The 23,882-nt window shown below is 60.4% G+C and overlaps 2 protein-coding genes across 3 annotated transcripts in view; one reads left to right on the top strand and one right to left on the bottom strand.

Annotated features, from left to right (window-relative positions):
- The window catches only part of MPRIP (myosin phosphatase Rho interacting protein), an 86,637-nt gene extending 82,990 nt beyond the window's left edge, over positions 1–3,647 (bottom strand). Inside the window, exon 1 of one of the 2 annotated variants that reach the window (XM_075515112.1) lies at positions 3,071–3,647. In XM_075515112.1, the coding sequence (XP_075371227.1) occupies positions 3,071–3,190 (120 nt within the window). In that variant the 5' untranslated portion in view covers positions 3,191–3,647. The remainder of the gene's footprint in view (positions 1–3,070) is intronic. The other variant, XM_075515111.1, reaches the window with a different exon arrangement.
- A 9,766-nt stretch (positions 3,648–13,413) lies between these two features.
- TNFRSF13B (TNF receptor superfamily member 13B) lies at positions 13,414–19,834 on the top strand. Its single transcript, XM_075515623.1, has 5 exons — positions 13,414–13,534; positions 15,922–16,062; positions 17,190–17,311; positions 17,838–18,096; positions 19,560–19,834. The coding sequence occupies exons 2-5, from the start codon at positions 15,924–15,926 to the stop codon at positions 19,832–19,834; spliced, it is 795 nt and encodes a 264-aa protein (XP_075371738.1). The 5' UTR covers positions 13,414–13,534; positions 15,922–15,923.
- Positions 19,835–23,882: the final 4,048 nt, after the last annotated feature.

Genomic DNA, 23,882 nt, shown 5'->3' on the forward strand with positions numbered 1-23,882 from the left:
CTGGGAAGCTGACCTCCACACAGGCTTGCAGGAGGTTAAAGGGGACCGTGCGGTGCCAGCACAGGCATGCCTTGCCAGGAAAGAGGGAATTCCCACGAAAAGGGAGTCTCTCCCTTGCCGGGAAAGGGGCAGTGCCAGGGGAGCTGGCGACGGGTAGGTGGAGCAGCCAGGACAGAGCCATCAACAGCACCGTGTCTGCCAGGGACCACGGGCCAGATCCTGCCACCGCACAGGATCGCAGGGCTCCGAGCGCCCACGCCAGGGCTTGGGTTCATCGGGGCAGACCCACAGCAACAGATTTTCCCAAAGCAGGAGCAGACGCACTGACTGACCCAGTTTTTCCCATGCCCCGCAGGCACCCCAGAAGGTCAAACGCAGGTTGGGGGGGGGGGGGGGGGGGGGGGGCGGGTGTCAAGGGCATGTCACCTCCCACCTGCAGCCCCGGGGGGGACAGCCAGGGCTCCAACAGGTAGTGGGACCACACGTAGCCACCCCAAGTCACACCGACCCCCGGCCAGCAGCACAGCCACGCACAAAAACAACTCGTGAACGCAGCGCTCCTGGGATTAGGGACTTAGCGTCCGCGCAGCCCTTTGAAGTTGGAAGCGCTAAGTCCGATTATTATTAGAGAGCTCCAGCTCATTAATCCTGATGTTTGGGGCTGGATTCCCCCCTCCCAGCCCCGTTCCTAATTCAGTTCCCGAGTATGATGGGAATCCACTACTACCACTAAATATTTGTGACGCTTTGCAAACGCACACTGGTCTCTGCCCTGAGCAGCTCCAGTGCCCCGGAACACCCCAGGAAGCAGGAGGGGCAGCTCCTAATGCCCACACAGGTATTTTTATATAATAAAAATCCAAAAAAGACACAAGTGCGTAAGTGTGAAGTACCTTCACCTTTCCTGCAAGCCAAGTAGAAAGGTCAGATGACTCAAAAGGACTTTTCTAGCCTGACTCTAGGTAACCACCAACGTGGTCCCTGTCCATGGGGTGAGCAGGACGCGCTGAGCACGGAGCCCCCACGCTGCGGTGTGGGAACCCCCATACCCAAACCAAGCTTAAAAAAAAAAAAAATTTAAAAGGCAAAAAAAATCAGAGCTGTTAAATGAACCGTTATTCCTGGGTGTGCTTCGGAGCGAGCACACCCCCACATCCAGCCAGGCTCCTCGCTGCAGCGCGGAGCCTCCTCCTCCGACAAGGGGCACGAATTCGGAGGGGAGGCGGGCAGGGTGGCGGGGAAGCGCTGGGCCGGCCGCGGCCGGGGGCTCCTCAGCACGGGGGGCTGTGCGGCGGGGCGGAAGGGTGCGTGCGTGCATCGCACGCTACCAGAGCCACCATCTTATCTGGGAAGTGGGATTACTTCACCCCAACTGCAAGGGAGAAGCCAAGCAGGATCGCACCGTTTTCCCAACCGGAGCCCCTGCGTGGGGCCTGGAGCCGGCCATGGGGCCGACCATGTCCCCGTGGGAGCCAGCCGTGGTGGCAGCCCCCCAGGGCCACCCACCACCCCGACGGGAACAAAGCAAACCAGGGACTACCAGAAACACGGCTCTGGGCCCTGGGTCCCCGGGGAGGGCAGTGGGGCCCTCGCAGCCGGGGTGGGCAGGCACTATGGGGGACAGCGTGCCGTGCTTTGGACCCCCCCAATAAAAATAAAAAAGCATTGCACCCAGGAGGCAGCAAAACCCCAGGCGGGGCAGCGGGAAGGGGCTGGCCAGGAGCGGGGGGCTCTTCCCGAGCCCCCTCCGGGACGGCTCCTTTGTCTGGGCACGGCCGCGACGTTCCCCGCCGCCCGCCCCTTCCCGCACACACCACGGCATTTTTTCCAGTTACATTTTTTCCATATTAGCCCTCAGATTTCATTATGCCCCCCCCTCCCGCCCCCCCAGCGAGCACAGCAATATGTCTGATCTCATTGCCATAATAGGATCGGGAGCGGGGATGTCAGCCCCGGCCCAGAAAGGTGTGGGAGGAGGGAAGGCGGCCCTGCTCCCTGCACCCCGACACCACGGACAGACCCCCGCACCCCAAATACCCCCCACTGAGGGTTGCGCAGGCCTCTGTCAAGCCTGGGAGGAAGAGGAGGAGGAAGGCCCAGCCCTAGCAGCCCCCCAGCCTGCCCGCTCTGGGCCCTCACTGGGAAGGGGTTGGGGTCACCTTCTCGTCCCCCCGGGAAAGCAGGGAATGGCAGGGGGAGGGGGGGGGCCATGTCCAGCACGTCCAGGAGGGGACGTTTTGTTTGCAGCCGAGTTTTTCCCAGGACTTTTGGGATCTTCCAGCAGAGCCCGCAGGATACCCCCCACCTGCTGCCATGCACCCCAAGAGGGGCTGGGATCACCCCAAGCACAGGTGCGGGTCCCCAAACAGCCTCAGGAAAGAGGTGAGGCCCCAGGGGAGGAAGCACTGGGGTGGGCCATGGCCTAAGGGACCACTGGGCACTGTGGGGATGCTGGGTGCCCCGTGGGACACCTGGGTATCTGTGGGGTCAGCAGGCACCCCATGGGATTGCTGGACACCCTACGGGACCAGAGAGCACCCACGGGGCTCCTGAACACCCCACAGGATTCATGGATACCTGTGGGTCCCTGTGCTATCTGTGGGGTCAGCATGCACCCCATGGGACCCCACACCACCCCTGACAGCCCACGCTACCCGTGGGAGCAGCAGGCACCCACAGGGCCCTATGACATTTAGGTGACCAGCAGACACACCATGGGACCCCGCGAACCCATGCTAACCACGGGGCCAGCAGGCACCCATGGGACCTTGTGCTATCCGTGGGACCTTAGGACATCCACGGGACCCTATACTATCCATAGGATCCTGGGCTCTCCATGGGGCCAACCGTGGGACCCTGAGCTACCCAGTGGACCCCAAGGTACCCGTGGGGCCATCAGGCACCCACGGGGTTCTACACCATCCACAGGACCCCGGGCTACCCACGGGGCCAGCAGACACTCCACGGGGACCCAGGGCGCCCTGGGGCCGGACGCGTGGGGGCGGGCAGGAGGCGGGGCCCCGGGGCAGATTTTGGGGGGAAAACAGTGGGTTTTGGGGGAAGGTCCCACCTGGTTGAGGTCCTCGTCGTTGAGCAGGTGGGACTCGCGGGGCTTGAAGCAGTTCTGGCACTTGCTCTTGTTGAAGATGTTGGCCTGGAACTTCCTGCAGGGGTTGTCCTTGGCGGCCATGGCGCGCCCCGCGCCCGCTGCGCGCCCGCTCAGCGCCCCGCGGAGCGCCCGCCCGCCGCCGCGCCCATCGCCGCCCCGCGCCCGCCCTCACCGCGGGCCGCGGCCTCCGCCTGGCGCCTGCGGAGCGCGGCGGGGAGCGTCCAAGAAGAAAAAACAAGCCCAATCGATAAACCAGACGAAATTAAAACCGGGGACGGGAGCAAACTGCAAGGCGGCCGCCTCCGCTGCGGCTCAGCGGGCGCGCATGGCCGGGCGGGCGCGGAGGGGCCCGCAAGGGCCGCGGTGCCCCCGCCCTGCGGGGCTGGGCTGGGCTGGGCGGTGCCCGGCGGCGCGGCGCGGTGCGGGGCCCCGCTGGCTCCGGTGCGGCCCCGGTGCTCGGCGCTGCGGCCGCCGCTGCCGACTGCGCTGCCCGCAAAGTTTCCAGCGCCGCGGAGCACAGGCGGAAAAGGGGGCGGCGGCGCAGCGCGGACGGACGTCGCCGCCTGCCAATGGAGGCGGGCATCCGCCGCTAACAAAAGGCCTCCCTGGCCAATGGGATGCAAAGGAGAGGGGAGGGCGCGGCGGGGCCGCCTCGGCCCCCCTCGGCCGTGGGGGAGGGACGGCGCGCTGACAGCTGGGGCGGGCTCGGCTCGGCTCGGCTCGGCTCGGCTCGGCTCGGCTCGGCTCGGCACGGCACAGCCCCCGCGGGAGGAGTTGCGTGGGGCCCCCCCGCACTCCGCCCTCGGCGCGGGGTTCTGCTACGCAGCCCTGCCGTGCACAGACCCCCCCTCACCGTGTACTGCCCCCCCCTCACCGTGCACAGACCCCCCACCACGCGCAGCCCCTCCCACGTGTGCACCAGAGCCCTTGTCCCGCAAGGGCCCCTTCACGCACTCACCCGCCCTGTCACGACCCCTGTGCCATGCACCGCCCCCCCGCCATGCATGAACCCCCCCACCCCAGTGCACAGCCCCCCTGCACCATGCACGGCCCCCCCCCCCCAGTGCACAACCCCCCCGTGCACAGCCCCCCCATACAGTGCAGTGACCCCCCCACTGTACAGCCCCGTGCACAGCCCAGGGCCCTCCTGGCCACCCAGCAGGGGGGACACACGGTGCAACGTGTGGGGTTTGCACCCTCACAGCCACCCCGAGCAGAGGGGTGCCCCGGGGTGCAGCCCCCTCCAGGGCCAGCCCACACCGCCGTCCCCACGCTCGAGCAGTGCCACGGTGCCGTGGCCCCATGGGCGGCACTGAGCCGGGGTGCCAAACCCCTGCAGCAGAAGCACCGTCCCCATTAACCCTGACCCCGTCCCCAGCCTTGGGCACAGTCCCAGTCCTGGCACAGGTGGGCACATGGGGGGTTCCATCACCCGCTTGGATGCTCAAATTCAGCGGGGGGGCAACGTGGCCTCGTGCCCCTCCTGCAGCTCTGCGATGTGCGGTGCTGGGGACGCACCGGGGACAAAGCCGGGACAGGGGTGCACGTCCCGCCTCAGCCGTGTCCCCCGCTGTGCCACCGCCCTGGGGCCGGCGGGGAACTCCTGTTTGTCCAGTGCATTTTTATCCGGTGGAAACCGGCAGCACCAGCAGGTAAATATGCCCGACCAGGCGATAAGGACCCGGTGTGAGGGTGCGGGTTTGGCCTCCCAGCTCTGCCTCTGGGGGTGGCCGAGGGACCGACCCACGGGCACGCACTGGGTCTGGTTTTACTCTCCCAGCCCTAAATCTGCACATCAGCCAGAGAAGGGCCGGAGCAGGGACCTCCATGCCAGTGGAGCATCTCTGGAGCAGGAGAGAGGTGGGAACGCCCGCCCCGGAGCAGGGGGACAGTGCGAGCGTGCCAAACGGCACCTCCAAAATGCACCCCAGCCCGGCACGTCCCGCCACGCTCGGACGCCGCAGCGGCACACAGCATCTCCTTCTCACCCCGATATCCCCCGCTGGCATGGGATGGGACCCTGTTATTAGGAACATCCACACGGACCTTCCTGGGTTTGTTGGGACCAGGAAAAACCCGTCGGAGAAGAAGCAGTGGCATGGTCCCCTTGCGCCCGGCGCTGCCCTGCCGTTTGATGTGGGGCCTGGCCTCGGCGGCCTCGCCGCGCCGGCTCCGCACTGTCATCCTGGAGTAAATAAAGACCAGCACAATTGCCTGCTTGTTTATTAATTTTCGCTTCATCAAAGGCAGCATGCTTTAATCATCTCTCTCCCTCCTGCCATTGCGACTCGCAGCACGCACAGTGCCGGTGTGCCACGGATTAGGATGGGACAGCACCCGTGGCACCTCCGCACCCTCACCCGGCCCCGCACCAGCTGCCCGGGCGGCCCAAGCCCACGCGATGTTCCCAGGAGGGACGTGGAGGCTGCGGGGTGGCCACCAGCCCCCCACGCATCGCTGGTTTGGGTGGATTTTCTCGCCTTTCCCTTGACCCTAATGTTATAAAAGCAGCACGGCCCATCCCCAGGGAGGGAGGATTTTCTCCTCCAGGATTTACAGACCCTGACGCCCTCGCCGTGGGTCCAGGGTTCACCTGGCATATGACAGCAGAATGCCTGCTCTTCAGAGAAGGGCAGACAGTTTTCCCGACCAGCTCTTACCCTGCCCTGATCCCCCTTTCCTCTCCCCCTCCATCCCCGATGCTGTTGGATTATTCCCCGCACATCCCTTGCTGAGGACCTGGCGTGCCCTGCATCCCACAGGTCCCAAAGATGCCCAGCATTTTTTTTTTTTTTCCTTCAAAAAGGCCCTCTGCAGCTCCCTGGGCACCTCTACGTGCTGTCCCCATGGTCCCCAGCTCTTCGCCACCTCCTCAGGTCTCCCCGCGAGCTGGCGGAGGCACGGCACCCGCAGCCAGCACAAGGTCCATGCGCACAGCATCCTCCGTGCGCCCTGAGCGTGGCTGGGACGAGCAGGGCCACGACCCTCCAAAAGGGCTGCGGGTGGGGAGCTGGGGGAGAGGGGGACAGGGACGATTGGTGTGTGTCCCCCCACTGATGGGCACAGAGCCGGGGCAGGGACCCCACGGGCTGGGGGGGTCCCTCCAGGAGCGACGAGGCTGCTCTTTCCCCGGCGCCATGGGGCACCGTCCCCCCAAAAAAGGGCACGGCGTTGGCACAGAGCATGGAGCAGGGGCCAGGACTGGCGTATCCCACGCCGCGGGCTGTGCCTGCCCCAAGACGCGGCCAAGCTGCACCGTGGCTCGGGGCCACGACCTGGCGCCACGCACGGCCCCGCCAGAGCCGGCAGCGCCTCGCGGGAAGTGGCTGGTGCCGGGGCTGGCTCCAGCCTCTCCAAAAATCCAGCCGAACGGGACAGGCCTCTCAGCAAACCTGTCGGGCCGCATTCAGCCGCGCCGGAGCCGGCGTCCGTGCACCGCCGACCGCCCGTGTGCCGCGTTCGACGTGTGCAGCCGGTGGGGCAGCCAAAAACTCACTGCCGATGGACTCTGCCTGCATGCCCTAGGCCCCGGCACAGCCGTGGCACGGAGGTCCCCTACGTGTGCCGCGGAGGCGGGTGTCCCACCCCACCGTCCCCGCATCGCCCCTGCCGCGGGGACGCCCAGTTGGGGCAGCCGTGCGTAACAGGTCTCTTCAGCCCAGAGCCAGTTGGGAGCAGTTTTCTCAAACGAGGGCAATTAAAGTAATGGGAAAATGGAAAGTATTCGTCAGGGAGCTGCAGTGGCAGAGGCAGAAGGCACTGCGGTGAGTCAGCGATCCAAACCGAAGCCCCAGCGCCAGGTAAACAAGCTGCAAACCAGGAGGTGTTAGTCACCGGCTCTGGCTGCGCCGGTCCCAGCCTGGGAAGGGCATCAGCAAAACCCTCCTGCTCCGGGAAAGGGTTCGGCAGCACCAAACCCCACTGGCGAGGAGAGAGCAGCACCCACTCCCTGTTATGGGGTGGAGGTCCCACCAGGACCATCCACCGCCTCCACCCACGAGGACGTCACCGGGATGGGGCCGTGGTACACGTGGCCGTGCCTTGTTTTGCAGGCGAAGCTGCAACGAGGCACTTTTTCCCGCGCGCCCGGGCGCTGCTGGGGCAGGAGCAGGACGGCCGGGTGCTCCTCCTGGGTGGCCATCGCTCCCCGCGGGACCTCGGGCAAGTCATTTAATCTCTCTGTGCCGCCACCTCGCCGTCATTACGGTGGAGCCAGACGGATGGATGCCCAGGGGAGAGGGCAGGATTCGTGGTTTGAAGCCGGCAAGCCCTGAGATCCCCACTGGATCCAGGCTGGGACGGAGCGGCGCCTGCGAGGGCTCCCCTCCTCCTGCCCAGCACCGAGCCGAGTCCCAGCTGTGGGGGACTGGATGCGGCCCCTCGAGCCAGCCAGGCTGGCTGTGTGGGGGTCCAGAGCCCCCAGCCCAGCTCTGCCTGGGGAATATCTGGCAGGGGAGCCACTGGCCAGGGGAGGCTTGAATGCCCCGCAAGCCACCCTGCATCTAACAGGGGTGAAACCCACAGGTTAGAAATCTGTATGGGGGTGAAAAACACCCTCACAGATGGAGGGAAAGTCCCCTGGGCTGCCCCAGGTACTATCTCTGTGCCGTGCCCTACCTGTGCCCAATTTTCCCATTGGGAAAAATAAAAGGACCCAAATTATCCACGGGAGGAAATCCACAGCGCTCGACTGCAGCTGATGCAGCCCAGAGAGGAGGATGCAGCTTCCACAGGGCTGGAAAAGACCACGAGGATGGTTCGGCGCAGCCCTCTGCTTTGCTGGATGTGTGTGTGCACGCACATACACACACACACAGAGGCTTGAGCTTGTCCCAGAAGCTGCATTAAATCATGTCCCACCAAGCAGAGATTTGCTCTTGTCCAGAGACGCCAAACGCCTGCGAGTTCATACCCTTCTCCTAAAATTGGGCCAATGGTTAATTACACTCCCGGTCGGGTTATCGGTGACCGGGTGCCACGGCTGCTTCCTGCCATTGGACTTCGCTGTGCTTTAGCAGGGAAAATCCGGCTCTTTTCTTCCCACACGTGCCCCCCCCCACCTTTCGGCTGGGCCCTGCCTGCTTGGCCGGGCAGAGCGGATCCCCCTGCGAGGGCAACGGCTGACCGTCCTGCCGACCCCCCTCTCACCGCGAGCCTCAGCATCCCTGCTAAAAATATTGTTCCGTGCAAAATCAGGTCCCTCCAGCTTTCTCCATCGCTAGCCCCCTTGGCCACTGCCCCTGAGCTGCCAGCTGCAGCCGTCGGATGTCTGCTCTGCTGACTTCATATAATGCAAGTTTTATAAATGAAAATGTCACATGGCTGTAAATTAAGTACTTTGGAGAAACCCATTATAATGCAGCAACACAATTAGCTTTATCAGCCAGCCCAGAGTCATGCCAAAAACCAAAGCCGACTCACTTGACAGGAGCTGCCATCCATGAAACCAAGCTAACGACCTTAATTATATTTTTAGCTTCTAATTTTTGGCTGACAGTATCCCCAATTACCCAGCCCATAATTTGCCCAGGGACTGCGATCAGCCTACCTGGTCTGTAATTCCCAGGGTCAGCCCTTTTATCCCTTTTAAATATTAGACTCCCACTGGCTGCCCTCCAGCCCTCTGGAATTTCCCCAGGGTTTTTAGTGTTAAAAATTAACAGCAGAGCTCCTCGGCAGCCTGCAAGCCCCTTCCCGTGAGGGTCCTGCCAGAAACGCCTCTTGTCCTGAGAAAATCCAGCAACGTCGGAGGTGGGGATGGGGAGTTGTTCCTGCCAGGTTAAAAACAGCGTGTTATCCGATTAGCTGCTCTGGCCAAAGATTCTTCTTTGACTCATCTCCCTTATCTGCCACCCACGCTTTACACCTCAGCACAGTCCCAGCCCGAAGCCTCCTCTCCCTGCCCCTTCGCTATGCATTTATAGGGTTTTATCTTCACTTCCGTGCCAGCCCTCCGCCAAGCCGGGGCTTTTCCCGTCCGGCTGTCCTTGCTCTCCAGCTGGCTACCGAGTTTTGGGAGCCGGCCTTGAACACAGCCTGGTTTTCAGTAACGCTTCCCTCTCCCGATTTGTGCCAGGTTTTGGCAAGGTGGTTTTGGCAGCATTGCCCCCCATGACGCACACAGGCACCTCTGGAGCCTGGCTTGCCCCGGGGCTCGCCTGCAGCCCCCTGGCACAGCCGCCGCCAGGGGACAGACCCCACGGCACGGGGGCTGCCGCAGCACCTGGACACGGGTGGGTGCTGAGCGTCCTTGGGATGATGCCCCGCTGCAGCCCCGCGGGGCGGTGGCAGGATGAGACCGCGGTGCAAAGGGGGGGGAACGGAGCAGTGAGGGGTGCGTGGGGGCATCTGAACCCCACCGTGCACGAGGGGCTGGTGCAAACGGAGGCGCGGAGGCCCGGCTGGCCCCGGGGAGCGGGCAGGAGCCAGCCTGGCTGCTGTGGGGTGGCATCCTCCTTGGCACAGAAGCCCTGGCCTGGCTGGGCGAACGCAGGGCCGGAGCGGCCAGTTGGAGGGTGTCTGGGTTGCAAAGGCAACCAGAGCACCCAGCAGGGAGCCAGGCTGGGCTAGCCAAGGGTGCCATCTCCTGGGGAGAGACCCAAACAGCCGGGAGCACGGCCAGGCCCAGCATCGCATCCAGGCGCAGGGTGGGCACCCCTGGGCTGCAGGAGTGGGGAGCTGGAGCTGCACCCCGGGGCCCTCCAGCCCCCCCCGGGCCGAGCCACCACTGCCCTTGGCTGCCGGCGTTGCAGGCAGGGCAGGCAGCCAGGGCTGCTCGAGACGTGGCCGCAAGCGTGGCGTGGCGGTTCTTCACGAACGGGATGGCGGCGGCACGGCCGTGGGTCCGCAGCTGCGCGCGGGTGCGGGTCCTGCGCGACACCCGGTGTGCCACCACGGACCCGCCGTGCACCCGCCCGCACCCAAAAACCAGGCAGCGGCTCTTGTGCGCCAGCAACCCCATGGCTTCGGTCACGTAGCAGCTCTGCGCTTTGCCGTGAGGAATCGGTGGCGGTGGCAGGACACGGAGGACAGCCAGGCAGTGCGCAGGGGACGGGTGCATCCTGACCCCTGCACGTTCGAGAGCACGTGTCCACAGGGAATTAGGGTGAAAGAAATGAGTCCTCAGCAGCCGCGCTCGGAGCCATCTGCGCTCAGCCCGGCCTCGCAGTTACCGGTTTCGATCCAAAATGACTCCTCTTCCCCTTCCCCCGCCCCCCAGCCCCTTTTTTCAGGTCCCAAAGGGAGCACATGTGCGAGCAAACGCCTTGGCCAAGGCCCAGCCCTGCCCGAGCACTGGGACTGCAAAAGGCAGACGGGCTGAGGAGAGGCTGGGAGGAAAATATCCCAGCAAAGCTGCTCAAAGGGAGGGCGAGGCAAATTTTTGCCCCCCAAAATTTTCAGAGCGAGCCAAGCATTACCCACCCTGTCTGCCTGTTACCTGCAGCTCTCCTTGCAGCAATGCCACTAGAGCAAGAGCCCAGAGGAAAAAAAAAAAACCATTTTCTTGTCGGGACAAAACTGGGCTCTATCACCCCAAATAGACTGTGGCATCCCTGGAGCCATATGCAGATGGGTGCTGAAGGATGCAAAACGATGCGGGAGGGGAACGCTGTGGGATGCCAAGCCACGCAGAGGGACGCACCGCGCTGGGAGGCTGCACGGGGAACTGCCGAGCGATGCTCTCTCATCAGTGGCACACAGCAAAGGAAGGGTTTAACCCAGGAACCCAGAACAGGGTGCTGGAGGCTGCTGCCCAATCCCTGCCGTGTCCCCGAGCACAGGGACGTCCCCAGGCAGGGCAGGCCGTCAGCCACCGCCTTGGCTGTGAGATGGCAGCTCACGGGGGACCGCGGTCGGAGGTGGTTAAGGGCCACGCGCCGTCCTCGGAGGCTGCGGGAGAGGGTGATGCTGCTTGGGGCACAGAGAGTCAGGCTGCTGGGGCGCACGGCGGAGAAGATGGGGCTCCGGTCGCAGCACACAGAGAATTTTAAAGCCGAAATCACACTGCTTGATCTCTGCTCAGTGAGGAGGGACAAACCACCCCCAAGTGCTTCTCACTTCCCTCTTGAGGGCACACCAGGGTGGAAACTGCAAGTCTCCGGCTGCTATTTACAGAGGCAGGTTTCCCCTGCAAAACCCCGAGAGCCAGAGGGCAGGGCTGGGACCATCGCTCCAGGGCCATGCTCTGTCACGCTCAAGTGGCGCAGGCAATGCCGAAATCATGATTTCCTTTGCCGTCGGCTTTAGCTCTGCAGGCGAACGGGCCGTGGGATCTGCTGTCTGCCCGGGGCACAGCACTAGTGGGACGAGTCTGTGCATGGATGGCCACCAGCTACGTGCAGTCAAAGGTGCATTTCCCCCCTCCCCAAGCCCTTGCACCATGCAGCCCCGCTCCCAGCCATGCCTCTGCCTTCCTGCTCCCTCCCAGGACCCTCCACAGGTCTTCCCCACTCAAGCCCAGCAATGATCCCATCCTTTGCAATCAGATGCACGTGCAGAGCCACGACATGCGGCACAGCATCGGTGCTGCAGTGTCCCCGCGGCCACGGCGTGCCTCCTCTCCCAGGCCTTGCTCCAAGCCTCACGGTCCATCGCATGGTGCCGATGCCGGTTCCCTCCCTCCTGCAGGAGCTGGGACACGATGGGCCACATCCAGCCACTGCGGGGCTGAGCAGCCGCAAGGTGCCGGGTTCCTCTGCTTTGGGCTTTGTTCCCTGTGAGCAGGTTCAGCCTCCAATGTCCCCGCAGCGGACACGGAGCGTTGCACCCTGCAAGCGGCCTTTTGGGCTCTCTCAGTTGCAGCTCACCGCGGTAAGCACAAAGTAGGAGTTTTCGAACTGAACGGAAAAAACCTTGACGCTGCCCCGCTGATGTTTATAGAAAGTAACAGGTATTGCTTCTTCCTTCCCCCCTCAGCTGCTTCTGCAGAAAGGTCCCACCGGGCTGAGCTGAGTCACTGTCCTGCCGCGTTCCCAGCACCCCTTGCCCCTTCCCGGTGGCACGGCCACGGCCACGGCCACGGCACAGCCCTGCCCAGCACCTCTGCGGGAAAGGGGGAGAAACCTCTAGAAATGGATGCACTGCCCGTGGAAAAGGGGAAACCAGTAACCGCACAGTCCGGCTTTACTTTCACTAGACATTCTCTACGGAGCGTCGTGCCACCGGCCAGATCTACCCAGGGTATTTTGCTGATGGCAGGCACCGGGGCAGCCGTGCTGGCGACGGCAGCCCGCTCCCTCCCGCGCCGGCCGAGCGAGGGCAGAGGCTCTCAGCACCGCAGCGCAGTCTGAAGCCCAGCTCCGAGGCAGCCCCGGGGGTGCTGCCTGGCTGCTCCTTCACGAGTTGCTGATCTAGCCCATTCCACTTGCAGGGTGAGGTGAGATCTAAAAATAAATATACAGCTATACTCTTGGAGGCTGCCAGCAGCACAGAGGTAGCTCTTTCCCTCTGTGAAAGCCAAGCTGTGTTATTAATGCTTCGTGCACCTCCACTGCCAGCAGCGAGGGCAGCGCGGGGCCCCAAGCCCAGCCGGGACCTCCGTTGCCCATGCAGAGGAGCACAGGGCAGCGCAGCCCCCCTGCAACCCACCTGCCTCCGAGACACGGATGCACTAGAGAAAAGCAGGGTTTAAAGCATCTTACTGGGGCCCGCGAGATGCTCTACATGCCGCGAGCAGGAGACAGGCCAGCGGCGTGGGCTGACCAGCCTGCGGACAGGGAAAGGACGGGTGCGCAGAGCGATGCTTGGTCCTGGCCGGGGGCAGGGTAAGCTGCAGCTGCTCCGGCAGGCGAGGGTGGCCGGCCCTCGGCGTCGATGGGACGCTACCCGCGGGGCTCTGCGGCCGTGACACAGAGCTCCAGCGAGAGGGACTTGCTCCTCTCCACCTGCAGCCCCACGCAGTGGCATCCCCTGGGGCCGCACGGCCTCTTGCTCTGACATAGCCGTTCCTTCTCGCCAAAGCCTGGGAAAGCAATGGCCACAGGGTCGCCTGCCGGTTCTCCTGACCCAGGGTAACTGCCGCCTCTACAGAGCGAAACGTCCTTCTCTGCAGAAGGAAACATCCCATTGCAGCCAGGCGATGCAAGGGCAAGTGCCGCAGAGCCCCCACCCCTGCAAGCCCCTCTGCAACGTGGCCGCCTGCCCCAGGACACCCCTACCCCACGCCCGGTGACACACCGGGTGCCTCCCTCCCCGGCCCCCGAGTCCCGGCAGCCAAGGGACGCCCGGTGAGCCAATGCAATGCGCTGCGCGTGTGGCAGATTTGCATCAAAGGGATAAGGGGAAACCCCAGGAAACGCATAGCCCAGGCATTAATCAAATCTATCTCTAATAATAAACCTCCTAAGCAATGCACGGGCTCAGGGCTGAAGCTCGCAGTGCAATGGCAGGAGCCGAGGGGGACTAGACGCTGCGGGAGAGTCAAACGTGAGTTATCCCGTGGAGGGGCTGCGCAGGGAGATGGGGGTGAGGGGCTTGTCCGTGCCAGGCCTTGGGGCCACGGTGACATTTCCAGAGTGCTGGCAGGGAGCGGAGGGGCTCCCCGGGCTCTCACTGGAGGGGCAGAGCCACCACAAAGGGCTTCCACCCTGCTGAAGACGGTCAGTGCCGTGGGGCTGGAGACGAAATGGTCGCTTAATGCTTTGGACGAGGGGTCCATAGGGGAGTTTGGGGTGCTGGTCCCTGGTGGGTGCAGAGGGGGAGACACAGCCAGCTCTGCTGGAACGCGTGTGGCTGCAAAGCCTGGCTGCGCCGTGCTGGGAGCACCACGGACACCCTGAGGCTCCCCGGGGAGGGGAGCTCAGCCATCGGGCAGGATTTTTCCTGGATGGGGCCAAACACCCAGCTTGGACCTGCCCTCGCAGCAGAGCAGCAGCGGGGAAAGAGCTGCCCAGCCTGCGGCCCCCCAGCTCAGACACAGCCCCGAATCTCCGTTTCCCATGCAGTTATCCCATGTGAAACCCCACCGTAGCTCAAGGATGGCCAGGCTCACCGCCATCCCCAGGGCTCACCGCCATCCGCAGGGCTCGCCGTCATCCGCAGGGCTCGCCGCCATCCGTAGGGCTCGCCGCCATCCGTGGGGGTCTTCTCTTTCTTCTCTTTGGGTACAAAATACCTTCAAAGAGCATCTGAGGAGAGCGCCGGCCTGAGCCTCGCTCTGCCCTGGGGAATGTCTTCAGTCAGCTCAACAGAAAGTAATTATTTAATTTTATGGCAATGTTAATTGAACAACTGGGACTATAAGGCCAGCATCCCTGTGCAGAGTGGATTTATCCCTGAGAATGAAGGGTTTTACATGTGCTGCCCCAGGTAGGAGCCAGTTCACAGCAGGCAGCGGAGGGAGCCCATCCTCAGCCCCTCTGCAGGGAAAGTGCTGTGCGGGCAACAGCAGGACAGACGGACATGCAAAGTGCCCGACTGCTGCACACTCCCAAGTACTAGAGAGAGAGAAGGAGAGACCCCCACCAGAGTACAGGGGGGTTTCTATATAAAAATCAAAATTTGGCTTTGCAACCGCTGCGGTGCAGAGGCTCCGGCCGAGGCAACGTGCAGCCTTTGGGCATGCGGAGGCCGGCACCGTGCTGCGGCATCGGGGAGTTTTAAACCTTTCGGGTCCTGTCAGCACGGGCAGGAAACAGCTGTGGCTCCCTGGTGCGGCTCCGCAGAGGGATGCGGTCACCCACCAGCCCTCTCGGTCAGCAAATGGCACATTTCCACTGCGGCCGCCGTCGTGCTGGGTTAGCGCTTCCTGCGGTGTTTAAAAACTTGCAAGTTGCTCGGTTGCACTTGCCGCAGACCCCGTGTGCGGCATGGCACGGCACGGCACGGCACGGCACGGCACGGCACGCCGGCGGGTACTGCTGAGCAGTGGGGGGTCAGCAGGGGCACAGCCAGGGACTGAGACCATCACTTGGGTTGCCTCCAAGGCCAAACCCTGCGGCGGCACAGGTGAGGCTGCGGACAGAGATATGCAGCACCCAAAGATGGGGACATGCACAAATATTTCAGCTGCTAATTAAGTAAATGCTCATTAGCAAGCTAATCCTTAAAATTTTAAGTTGTTGGCTAGATTTTTGTGCTGCTGAGGGCTGCTGCCAATGCCTCGCTCCTGTGCCTTTGGCATCGCATCCAGCCCACGCAGGCACAGGGCACACCGCGGCAGAGGAGGACGGGACAAAGAGCTCCTTGCAGGGGCAAGGGCACGGCCACCTCCAGGTGTCCCAGCTGGCGCCAGTTAAACCAGTGCTCAAAGCTCTCCCAGAGAGACGTCCCTCCTTCTGCTGCTTAGGGGAGTTTTACACATCAAAATCGGGTTTCATTATGATGCCAGAACACCAAAGAGGGATGTCAGAAATTACGCACAGGGTGGCACGAACCGCCCTGATGCCACAGAGGAATTCAGAAGTTTCCAGAATTAAAAATGGTTTCAGAAGACGTTGCCAGCGGTCATTCTGGTCGTATTTCTGTTAGTTTCAGAAAAGCATGTAAAGACAGGAGCGGTTCCCTCTACTCGTACTCCCGCAGGCAGTTTTGTGCATCCCCAGACCCTCAGGGCGCAGCACAGGGCCACCTATAAGCTGGGGGGGGGTCTCCCTGCATGACCCCAGGGACCGGCACAGGACATGCTCACGTAGGGTTATAATTTGAAGAGCTTGCTAAGCCTGAAGCAGATTTTGCTGTATGCTCTTGCCCAAGCCTAGGACCAGAGAGGGCTGGGGCACAGCCGGGCATCCCCCCGCGAGGGGTACCAGCCCTAGCAAAGGGACGAGGTGGCTGCAGGGCCGCCCCGTACCTACTTGCCTCCCGTTCTGCAGCCATGGATGGGACGCGCGTCAGGTGGGATGCCATGAACAACTGCACTGACCAGCAGTACTGGGACACCCTCGTCTGCCAGTGCATCCCCTGCAGCCTCGTATGCGGCCGGTCCACAGTGAGGAGGTGTGCTGCCATGTGCGGTGAGTGCCGGGCGGCCGGTCGTGGGCACCGTGGGGCCGTGGCCTGCGGGGCTGTCCTCGGACCGAGCAGGCAGCGATGGGGCAAAGCTGGGAGGGGAAATCAGGCCCTGGGATGAGCCACAGGGCAGGCACCGAGCCGGCTCAGCTTAACAGAGCTTCAAGCCAAAAATGCTGGGGAACGTGACAGCTTCCCAGCGATGGGCTGGGTCTGGCAACAGCTCAGCACAGACCAGGATCAAGTTGTCCACGTCCCTGTACCTCTCCTTTCTGGGGTCACAGGGAGCCTTCCCCGAGCTGCGTCAACACTCATATCCCCCTCGGTGACACCCCACCCTCCAAAGGCAGGGCCTCGAGATACAGCAGGTTCAGCTGATGTGGATAATTATAAACTCAAGCTGTATGTTTGCAAGGCTGGACTGTGAGCCCTGTGCTGGGGCAGGCACCAAGGTGCAGTGATAACAGGCGAGGAGGAGGAAGAGAGACGGATGCACTTTGCACCCAAACCCTGTACACAACCCTGTGCGTGTCCCCTTCCCTCCCCGGCGAGCCGCGGTCTAGGACTGCTGCACCCTGTGCTTGGGCACAGGGGCCCCCGCCCCGTGGCAGGGCTGCACGCAGCAACAAGTCATGTCTGCCCGTTGAGGACAGGAGATGCCATCCCCGGGGTACCGAGCCAGCGCTCAGGCAGGTTTTGGTGTGTCCCGAAAAGCCGTGCAAGCCCCGGGGCAGCAGCAGCTCTAAGAGCAGCAACCAGCAGCTCCCTGCTGCAGGCGGGTACGGCTGCACACGTCTGGCCGCGTACCGTCCCCTCCCCGCGCAGCTGCCGGCAGACGCCTTTTCCCAGTATTCATCACACAGGCGAACACCACCGCACATCCCTTGGATCTGTCACCCTGCCAGCCCCGGAGAGGTTGTCAACACTTACGGTAGCGTGCAGGACTCGCCCGGCGCCTGTCGGAGCCGTGAGCTTGTTCAGAGCGGCCGCGGGCTCGTCCTCGCACGAACCCAGGCACCGGGGGGAGTGGGGGGGGGTGGGAGGGCAGTGGTTTGGGAGCCTCGTGCTCAAATGACAGAGGAGGAGGAGGACATGCTCAGGACACCGTGTTCGTCTCCCTCCCCTCCCGCAGAGTCCATAGACTGCAATAGGAGAGCCGGCTTCTACTACGACAAGCTCCTGGAAAAGTGCATCAACTGCACCACGATCTGCGGGCAGCACCCGAAGCAATGCGCCCCGTCCTGCGAAAGTAAGGCCGCGCGCGAGGGCGGGCGAGGCGGGGATGTGGGGCAGGGCCCCCCCGGGGCTGGGCTGCAAGAGGAGCCAGGTTACGGGACCGAAGCCAGGGAAGGGGCAGCAAACCCCCCTCTCTTCACCCCGGGGGGCTGTGTGCTTGTGCGCTGCCGTTTCTGGTTGGACTTGATGATCTTAAAGGTCTTTTCCAACCGATACGATTCTGTGATTCTGTGATTTCACTGGGACCAGCGAAAAGAAAGGCAGGGCACGTCCCTCTCTCCCGTTTTCTCCATCATACAACTCCATCGTGCAGTGCGTTTCCCCTTTTGTGTGTCGGTGTTTTACAGACCTGTCCTTCGGCCCTACCAGCCAGCGGCAGGATCGGTAGTCGCGTTTCCCACCTTGCTGAGGTGCCTCCAGCCCTCGGGGAGGGGGAGCGGGAGGGGACGGGTTATTTTTCCTGAGATCTGCAATTCCTACATTGGGGTTGAGACGTGATGACTGGAGAAGGGGGAAGGTCAATAGTGTGAAGCATGTACTTGAGGGGTTTCTAAGCACACCCGTCTCTGTCTGGCCCGCAGCGGGCGCCCTGGTCATGGCCTCGCCGCCCGCGGCTGTGCTGGAGCAGAAGGCGTGCGCGGAGCAGGAGCCGTGGCTGGTGGTGTACCTGCTGCTGGGGCTCTGCCTCTGCGCCCTCATCTGCTCCCTGCTCCTGGGCTGGACCCACCTGCGGAGGAGGGGAGAGGTGGTCTCCTGCCAAGCCAGCGCCGGGACCTGCCACCGTAGGGAGGACTCCTCCAAAGGTGAGTGCTGGCTGCACTGGGGGGACTGGGAGAGGATGGGGAGCTTGTGGTGGACAGGCTCCCGGGTGCCGCTGCAAGGGACGGGAAGCGGAGCCAGTTCGTAAGAGGGGTAGGGAGGGAAAGCAAACAACACGCAACGCGGTTCAGTCTGAGCCTGGGAGAGCAGCAGGACTGTATCCCCGTGCCCGGATTCTCCATCGTAACCCCCTTCTCAGTCACTCTCTTGCAAAATCGCAGGCACGGCTTCCCACTGCCACGCAGGGGCTGGGCTGAGGGCTGGAGCTGCACCAGCAACCAGCAACTCTCCAGTCTCTATCTGGAGGCTGAGCCACGGGGAGGAGTAGTTGCAAAAAGCCAACCTTCTTCCAAAATGAACCACCTGCCCAAGGAAGAGCCCGGGCTTCCGTGGCAATTGCAGCTCTGGGTTCCTTCACTCAGGGCTGTGCTGGGGCTGCTTTGGGGCGAACTGCTGCCTGGCGAGAGCCACGGTAACACAGGCTACTTGCTCCTTCCAACAGCCTAATGATGCAGCCGGTCTGCTGAATTATCTTGCAGCATCAAACCCTGAAGCCCTGGAACCAGAGGGGCTTCACAAGTCTTTGCTTTAGGGAGAAAAGATAGGGAGAGGATAACATGCAGTAAGTCAACACAGGAAAGATGTTTTTATTCTCCCTCCTCCTCTCCTCCCCTGCCTTTAAAAATAAAAAGGTCTGTCTACCTACAGACATGTATACCCATACATGTCTATGTACGTACGCTTCAAAGCCAGTCACGCTGGATGTCAAAAATCACAGAGAAAAAGCCCACGAGCTGGTGTGTGGCTCGGAGTCACTCTGCAGCAGAACTGTAATTCAAGCCATTCCTATCCGCTTTGGTTAAAGGACACAGTGGCATTGAATGTTCACTTTTCAGGGAGGCCGCCAGGTTCAAAGAGATTTACTGTGTGCTTTTTAATACCCCTCGTCTAACCTCGCTTATCAGATCTCAGATGACGGAGCAGAGCCCTTCGACAGCTAGCGCCCAGCCCGCAGCGTGTCACGGGTCCCCTGAACCGGCCGCGGGCAGCCAGCCTGCCGCGCGGCACTCGCTGGAGCTCTGGCACCTTCCACAGTGCTGCACCGCTGCAGTTGCATACGCTACAAAAGCGGCATTTAATGAAAAGACAATTTACGTGTAATGTTATAAATATTACAGTTCCTTTAGCGCTAAACCTTCCTGTTCAAGGCACTTTCCCATTTCCCCCTCAGATCTCACCTCCCAGGGTGGCAGGACGAGGTGCGAGCACGGAGGCGATGCATTACGTACAACACACGGTGCCACGGGCTTTATCAAAGTGGCGGGGGTGGATGGCCCCTCCGGTTCCAGGACCGGCTCTTTATAGGCTCTAGTGCAGCACTGCAAAGCATTTCTTGGGTCCAAGGTGCCCCTAAAAGCCCTTAGGCTAACACACAGTTTATTTGCAGATCGTCTGGTGGAAGCGGGCAGCGTTGGTGATGGATCCACCGGCGGCAGGGTCCCAGAGCCGGTGGAAACCTGTGGCTTCTGCTTCCCTGGACACGGCTCTGCTGTACAAGAGACCAAATCATGCCACAGCACCTCCTATCATACAGGGGAAAGAGCTGCTCCCTCTCACACCGGGATATGCAGCATGGGAAGCGCTGGGGCCATTCCCAGCCCTGACGATGGCCACTTCAAAATCATATGTTCTCCTTCACAAGAGAAGACGCTCACGGCATGACCGTAGTGAATGTTCCTGCACAGGATGAGAAAGGAGGGATGCTCCCGCTGCCCCCAAAACACAGCTGCTTCGCCCTCCGATCCAGTGACTGTAACGGCTTCTACCTGGACCAGCGGACCTGGCACAGTCTTTGCCCAAGGGCTGTAGGCTACAGACGGTGCTGTAGGTTACGGACAGTGCTGTTTTCTTCCACTCAGGAAATGAAATTCTCATTATTCTTGTGCACTCCCAGCGACAGAAGTCGCTTCCCGTTTAGCAGCGTCTTCAACCTCCGACTTGACCTCCGCAGACTCCTCCGTGCGTCCCAGTCATAGGGAGTGATGTCTCATTGGGGCTTTTCATCCTGGTTCCACCATCAGCGTCACTTTGTTTCTGCAAAGGGTGTTGATGCAGAGCCAGGATCGGACTGCGGTGTCCACCGGTCCCCACGGAGAGCACACCTTTCCTGCCTTGAAAACTCTACCGCCTAACACGAGCGGTTCACAAGCAGAGCTGTAAGCATCTCAAACGTGGACTCAGACCCAAGAAGTTACTCATGGAAGTTATAATGTCCACCGAATGCCACTGCCATGCTCCCAAGCGTGGCGTGTTTTCTGACTTTAGCAGAAGTTCCTTTACAGGACTGAATATTTGGTAAGACACAACGTGGAAAGCTCCACTGCCAGCTTTCAACACTGCTTGGGAGGGGAGGACAGGTCACGGGTGATGGCGAGGCTTTGCCTTGTGACAGGACACGATGCTGCACAGGAGGAGCTGGGACGGGCACCAGAATCCCCCATGCAATTGGGTTTAAATGTGAAAACTCATCCAAGTCTGAGAACTTTCTAAAAGACTGGATTTATGTACGTCTGGTCTGGGTTACTCAAAATAGCTGGTAAAAGTGATGAACCAGCTAGAGATACAGCTGCTTTGAGGGAAGATTTTTATCTGACCTGGCTTTGAAAGCTACTATGGAAAAATGTGGGTTTCGATATGTAACTTGAAGTTCTCATTTTCACTAAAAGAGAGTGTAGGAATTTTTTCCTTGGTGAGAAATCACTCCTGGTAGGAGCACATCCCCTCCACTTTCTCAAAGTAGAGCTTCAAACTTGGAAGAATAAATATGAGTCAACATATGCACAAATTGGTGCTGGGAAAGTAGACAGCTGGAGAAAGCACAAGCAGGTAGCTATAACAGACTCTGTCCCCTCTGTATTAGGTATTTCTTTAAATGTCAGTGTTTTCTTATCACTGAAGAAGGCAGCACCTGGGGGGTGACCATGACAAAGCCAGCGCCATGAGTGATGTCCAGTCCCAAAGCAGAAAGGCGTTAGGACCACATGAAACCCATTAGAACTAGAAAGTGCGAGAGGTGGTTTAAGGTGAGGGCTAAGAGCCCACGCGTTGGTCCAACAGCTGGTACGTGGGGCAAAGTTTTGCCGTCTTCAGTTGCTCCAGGAACCAACCTGACAATTCTCCACCTCGTTAGCCTCGCGTATTGCCTTTCATCTCTTCCAAAGCAAAGTTTAGCAAAGTTTAGCTAAGTCCTTATCCCGCAGTAGCACGGGGGACGAGTTTTGTATTGTGCTGCATTTGCGCCCGAGGGGAGAAAATAAGCCTTTTCAAAACTGAAATCTCATTTTACTCAGATGGGTCTCCTAAACACAATGGGTGAGCCCTGAAGGCCACCACCCCACGGTACGACGGGGAGAGCAAGGGCTTACCCACATGCACAGAGAACAAAACACAGACCCTGGCCACAAGCAAGCCGCTGGCAGGGTACAGTGACAGCGGCAGCCTCCGCTGGCTGGGCCTCCCCCCGGACCCCCACCCGCTGAGCCTCTCACACTTGTCACCTCCCACCCTCTCTCGGCACCCACAGTCCATGGGCCTCCCACCCTCCCTTGGCCTCCTGCACTCTCACCCTTCATACCTCCTCTCCTTCCCACTCTCTCAACCTGAAGACCCTCTTGGCCTCCCACTCCCTCTTGCCATCTCCTCTCACATAGCCATCCCCCCTGGAGCCTCTAATTCCACAGCAGCATCTTCCACGGCCTTAGCTCCTGTCGTTTCCCTCCTGCGGAATCTGCTCCAATGGCCACTGGTCTCATGGCGTCAGGTCCCACGGTCTCCGGTCCCGTGGCCTCCTGCCCCATGGCCTCAGCTCCCATAGTCTCCGACACCATGGCCCCAAATACCGTGGCATCATTAGCATCCCAGTTTCTCTAAACCTCCAAAAGTCTTTCTGCCCCAGAAGTCACCTTGGCCTACAGGCATGCTCAGCCTCAACTCTTCCTCAGCCTCCTACTCCCATTTGGCCTCCCACCCCTGCTCAGCCTTAACTTTTCCTCGGCCTCCCACTCCCTCTTGGCCTCTGTCCTGGTTTCAGCTGGGATAGAGTTAATTTTCTTCCTAGTAGCTGGTATGGGGCTGTGTTTTGGATTTAGGATGAGACTAATGCTGATATCACACTGATGTCTGAGTTGTTGCTGAGCAGTGCTTACAATAAATCAAGGGCTTTTCAGCTTCCCGTGCTCTGCCGGGTGCACAAGGAGCTGGGAGGGGGCACAGCCAGGACAGCCGAGTCCCGCTGCCCGAAGGGCTATTCCATACCATAGGGCGTCATGCGCAGTATAGAAACTGGGGGAGGTGGCCGGGGCAGCGATCGCTGCTCGGGGACGGGCTGGGCATCGGTTGGTGGGTGGTTGCATCACTTGGGTTTTTTTTCCTGGGTTTTGTTCTTCTCTCTCTCTTATTGTTTTACTTTCATTACAATTTATTATTATTATCATCATAATTATTATCATAATTATTATTATATTTTTTTCAATTATTAAAACTGTTCTTATCTCAACCCACACGTTTTCTTACTTTTGCCCTTCCGATTCTCTCCCCCATCCCACACGGGGGGTGGTGGTTAGCGAGCGGCTGTGTGGGGCTTAGCTGCCGACTGAAGCTAAACCGCAACAGTCCTTTTTGGTGCCCAACGTGGGGCCCGAAGGGTTTGAGATAATAACAGATTAACCAGAGCATCTTAAGGAATTTAGATCTGTTAATAGTTGAGGGTCACGATATTGATTCATCTGTTCTCGATATTGGTTTATCTGATCTGCACCATGCTCATTTCTTTTGCTGTACATGTTAAAGGTCGGTGTTGGTTTTTGCAGTTTGCTGTGCTCTGCAGCGGTTAGTGATGTTTTGCCTGGGAGATGTGTTATTAAAGCAGTGGCCTTGAGCTTAATTTGGTATCTGAGTTTTGTACTGAAGCCATTACTGTACGTCGGGTACCACCTCGTGGAGACAATTAGCAATTATACTTCTTCCTCTGAGAGGTTTTTTATGGAGGAAATACAGAATGGCACCTTTGCTACCTTCTTCTATGATGTTTCCTCCTTCATTACAAGAACTTTTCAGTATTTTGAACATCCTTGAGTAGTTAAGATACTTCTATTGGTATTGCTTCTTTCAGTTTTGTCTAAGGTTAATAAGAAATTCAAGAATATCATCCAGAGATCTGCCCCGAGGCTGGACAGTGATGAGTGGCAGGGTGTGTGGGATAGTATGGACAAGTACCTAGGACAGTGGGCACCTCCAGTGTTTTGCAACTTCACCCTTGAACAAGTGCAGGATTCTGAAAAACTAGTAAAATATTTGGAAAAAGTACGCTATCACCCTGGCAATTCCAGAGAGACACAAATCACTGCAACGTGCTGGGGCCTGGCCCGTGCCCATCGAGCCCTGCTCAACCCTCAAGGGGAAGAGAAGCTCTCTGGATCTGACGACAAAGCGACAGGCACCACGGCTACTCCAGCTCTGGGGACAGGCACCGCGGTTACTCCGGTCCCTGGAACAGATACTGCGGCTACTCCAACCCCGGCAGCAGGCACCGTGGTTGAACCAGGGAACCAACCTGTGCCGGTATCAGTCGCCCCTAGACACAAGAAGAAATCTTGGAGGCGAAAATCAGCTCGTTTAGAAAGGGAGGATGAAAGAGCAGGGCCATCACAAGGAGAGGAGGAGGAAGAGGAAGAACTCGTAAATGAGACGGAAACCACCCGATCCCTATCCC

The sequence above is a fragment of the Mycteria americana genome, chromosome 12, assembly GCF_035582795.1.
Source record: "Mycteria americana isolate JAX WOST 10 ecotype Jacksonville Zoo and Gardens chromosome 12, USCA_MyAme_1.0, whole genome shotgun sequence".
NCBI classification, from domain to species: domain Eukaryota; kingdom Metazoa; phylum Chordata; class Aves; order Ciconiiformes; family Ciconiidae; genus Mycteria; species Mycteria americana.